This window comes from Adiantum capillus-veneris, chromosome 27 (genome assembly GCF_014529385.1).
Source record: "Adiantum capillus-veneris isolate H3 chromosome 27, ASM1452938v2, whole genome shotgun sequence".
In the NCBI taxonomy this organism is placed as follows: Eukaryota; Viridiplantae; Streptophyta; class Polypodiopsida; order Polypodiales; family Pteridaceae; genus Adiantum; species Adiantum capillus-veneris.
The window spans coordinates 16,428,991-16,433,316 of record NC_140957.1 but is presented as its reverse complement, the minus strand read 5'-3'; the positions used below and the strand labels follow the sequence as shown (position 1 = coordinate 16,433,316).

The 4,326-nt window shown below is 40.8% G+C and overlaps 1 protein-coding gene across 1 annotated transcript; it reads left to right on the top strand.

Moving 5' to 3' along the window:
* The first annotated feature begins 707 nt into the window (after positions 1 to 707).
* LOC147421562 (cytochrome P450 family protein) lies at positions 708 to 2,477 on the top strand. The gene is made up of 2 exons (XM_086503505.1): positions 708 to 866; positions 1,092 to 2,477. Exon 2 carries the CDS (start codon positions 1,286 to 1,288, stop codon positions 2,267 to 2,269), a length of 984 nt encoding a protein of 327 aa, XP_086359631.1. The 5' UTR covers positions 708 to 866; positions 1,092 to 1,285; the 3' UTR covers positions 2,270 to 2,477.
* The last annotated feature ends 1,849 nt before the right edge of the window (positions 2,478 to 4,326 follow it).

Sequence of the window (4,326 nt, the reverse complement as noted above, 5' to 3'; positions counted from 1 at the left end):
CTTCTTCTTCTTTTGTAAGTCTTGTTTGTACACAATATACGATGTTTGCAGGTAATCGTGCATCCTTTGTGTTTGTGTGTGTGTGTGTGTGTGTGTGTGTGTGTGGAACTCAGATCGTATTGATAAAACTCGAGGAGACCACTACCATCGTAATTTGTAATTAAGGGGCAGAACAACCATATGTAAAGCTTCCATACATGAGCTCCGACTACCCTACTATTCCCAGCCTCTGCCTGAGATATTACATTTTTAGTATACAAATATTAACTCTTAAAATGTTCAGAAGGATCTAATCAGCTCGACTTGTTGTTCGGTGCTACAAAGTCCTAGCTCCTCTTCTCAAGACCCTCACCAAGAAAGAAGCACTCGAACTTGCGAACCTTGATATGCAAAGAATAGTCGCGGCATGGATGCTCTAGAATGTTACAAGGCTATCCGAAGGGAGGGCTCTTTTGAATGTATGCAAAAGGAGGACGTTTCTCCTACACTTGCATCTTGAAGGCTTGTGGCATCACCCAAGCAGTTAGTAGGGGCAAATGACTTCCTCATGTTTTCGATTGACTGATTGCTAATATTCATCTCTGTGTCTCTCTCTCTCTCTCTCTCTCTCTCTCTCTCTCAGGCAATGCTGTCGTCGGCAACTTAGTGACGGCCTTGTTTTTGAAAGCAGTCCTAACCCTTTCACTTGTTTTTACAAGCATCGCTCAAAGGGAACGCTAAAGATAGCTTCAACAAGCCTAAAAATTATGTAAAACATTTGATAGCCTATATCACTCCCTGCAAGGAGGCGGTGCGAACAAAACAAAACAAAACATGTATGCTCGCCATTTCATCAAGAAGCTTCTCGATGATGCCAGTCCTACCAGGTAGACCGCGTCTCTCTCTCTCTCTCTCTCGTGTATCTCACATGTCCTCGTGAAGAAGGTTCACCATCGGAGAGCTAAAGAGAGCAAGCTTCACTTGGATCCCTAACTATAGTTCAAACGGACTACCATAGATTTTCTGAGTTTGGATCTGCAGTTATAAATTGATTACTGTCTTGATATTTATTTATTGACTGTAGTTTCCTCTTTGCATGTTGTGTTGTGAAGGGCTGCTATGGACTTGAGATCGGCGTGCTTGTGAAGAACGTCAAATTATGAGTTTTGTAAATGTTGATGTTTATCTGGTATGGTGCATGATAAGGGAGAAATCTGCAATTTTGTACCGTCATGCAGACAGCTAGATGCAGATGAAAATTGAGCAGGAAGAAATTATGGTGTAATCCGTAAATGGAGGGTGGAAAATGATGTGGCAAAGAGATTATGTTGGGCTTGATGAAGGATATGTTTCTCGGGTTTGCACCTTTGATCGAGCTCAGCAGAGGCAGAGAAACAAGTTATGTTGTTGGGGCTTTCCGTCACTGAGCAGATTTTCTTGCCGTCAATCTTTGGAATACAGAGCTCAGCTTTTTGGACTTTGTAAGGAGATTAAATCACTGCACAGTCTTGGAAGCAATTTAAGAGCCTGGACAAAGACTGCTGATAATTTTTATGGGGATGATGATGATACCTTGTTTGAGCCAGCACACGACAGTTCTGTCATTTCTTCGGCGAAGATCAGCACAACAGAACGCAACTCACCTTCAGAAAATCTGGGTTGGCCTTTGTGGCTTTTTGGGCCCTTCATATTGCTGGGGACAGGAGTGGTTCCAACCTTGTGGTTGCCATCTGTACCCCTTTTTGCAGGGTCGGCAACTGCTGGGCTTCTAGCACTTGCAGGGCTTGATGGAATTTTCAACCTAGGAGCCTCAATTTTTTTGTTAATGACAGACTCATGTGCTCGAAATCAAAGACACTTTCACAAGAATGGTCCTCGTCTGGGTCATGAGATTCCCTCGAGCTACAAGTTCTGGACTCTCTTTGTGAACATGGTTGGTTTGCTTGGACCTCTCATTGCGTATGTGGGTTCAAAGAGCGGCTGTTTTGGAGCTGAGCCTCTTTTGTTATCAATAGCTGCCATGATAGTGCCATATGTCTCGTTGTTGCTTGTACACACGCTTGTAGAATTACTAGTTTGGAAATGGCAATCTCCAGTGTGGTTGATCGTTCCACTGGTGTATGGTTGCTATAGTGTGCTTCAGTTGTCTCGAGGGCTGCAGCTCGGCCAGGCTTTGGGTGCCCCGTTGTGGACGATCGAAGCTGTTAAAGGGCTTATTTCTTGGTGGGTCTATGTGCTTTCAGTACAGCTGATGTGGATTGCTTGGTTTGTTGGGGATATGATAGGCTGATGATTTCTGAGCTTTATAAACTGCAGGAGGTTTTGTTACACCGTATACAAGGGCATGACTTTGTGTCTACAGTTGTGCTCCCTTACAAAGGGGCCTTTAGTATTTATATGCACACAATTAGTCCATGTGTGCGTTACATCTATGGATATACTGCACATTAAAGTCATTTTCCAAAGACCTAATGTAATATAGCAAGGTTTTGCCTTCAGCTTTCTGTCTGTTCATTCTGCTTACATATTTTGATACGTTGTTCCTTTTTGCAAGGATGCTGGGATAATCATAACTATTGTGGTTGCTTTTCCATTCTTAATACATGAAGGACTAGTGTATGTTCATCTATTTAAGATCTTGCAAGAAGTTTTCAAGATGGTGAAATCGTTTTTGGCGCCTTATTTTATCTGCCATAATGTTATGCTATTATAAACTCTACACAATTTTGTTGCCTGTGGTGAGGCCTACAAGTTGGGTGGGCATACATCAAGTGTAGGGGATTGAAGCTGTTAAAACAGCTGGCGGGTCTTCGTGCTATCATTACAGCTGATGTGGATTAATTGGTTTGTTGGCAATGTACTAGGCTGATTTCTGAGCCTTACAATCTGCAGGACGTTTTGTTTGGTTACACTGTACACAACGAAATGAATTTGTTTCTACAGTTGTGCTCCCTTGCAAAGGGTCTTGTAGTATTTAATAATACACACAAGTAGTTGATGTGTGAGTTACTTCTATGGATATACCACATATTGAAGTCATTTTCCAAGAGCCAATGTACATAGCAAGGTTTCTCTTTCAGCTTTCTTTCTGTTCGTTCTGTTTAAGATAATTTGAAACATCGGTAGTTTTTGCAAGGATGCTTGGATTATCATAGATGTTTATAATGATTGGTTCATCTCTTCTCAGTGTGCTGCTCTGTTTCTCACACCGAGAGCCGTACAGGTAGAGCTTTGTGCTTTTGACCTAGAAAGTTGGGCAGCTATGCTTGGAACTAGTTGCCATTTTTTTATGAATGCAAGATAGGATTTCTGCAAATCCAGCAATGATGAAACATCTTCAGTTGTTGACAGCCTTGAGGAAGGGAAAGCAGGTGTCACTTCCATGTGAAGTGTCATATGTGAAATTACTACCCAAGGACAATCGGAGGAAAGCATGTCAAGACAAAGCTGTGATGAACACGAATTTATGGAAGATGAGCATAGTGAGCAAGAGGAGAGTTTATGAAGAAGCCATAGATGATCCAAAGGGGATGCTAGGAAACGCAGATAGAGAACCTAAATTGCAAAGCAATTTTAAGTGTAAAGTGTAGAAGAGAAAACATCAATGGATTAGAACGCCCCTCACCCTCTCCCTATAAGCTACCTAATCCCCATGGAAGCCACCTGTGGAGGTACCTTCACTTAAAACTACCAAAAAACTAAATCTTTTCTATACACTTAAACTACCAAAAAACCATCTCGAAAATACTTTTAGAACTCTATGAAACCTCTTGGTCTAAATTGCCTCAATTTGTAAATCTAGCTCTCAAATCCCTTTCACATGTCAATTCCATTGTTATTAAATAAACGGATAAAAATCTAGGGCTAAGTATCCTCTTGAAAGAATGGCATGATTTCCAAGCCGTTAGAAAACACAATGATCACATCACTTGCCACCTGCCTATCAATAACCCTCCTACCTCTCTCTCCTCCAAAAACAATAAGAAATTGATAAAATTGTTAGGTTTGGTATCAGTGTTTGGGAAAGGATTGCGTCAGCTTAGTCTTGAGCCGATTGAAAATCGAGACTAGCTAATTGCAAACCATGGTAAACGGAAGAAAAACCAATGAAATATGTGAGAAAGTCGTTCAAAAATTTTGCAAATCTCAAAATTTCTGCTTCTTTGTGAGGAAAGAAACTTGATCAGCAACCGCTTAATAAAAGAGACTTTCTCGAACGTTAACACTGACTAGAATCAAACTATTAAAATGCAAGAAATGTAAAGCCATGTGAAGTTGTGAAATGAAAGGTGAAATAAAAAGAACTAATCAATATATATGTGTGTATAGAATTTATTAGAATTATGC

Coding starts and splice junctions, on each gene's coding strand:
- LOC147421562 (XM_086503505.1), top strand. CDS start 1,286: ATGATGTGGCAAAGAGATTATGTTGGGCTTGATGAAGGATATGTTTCT.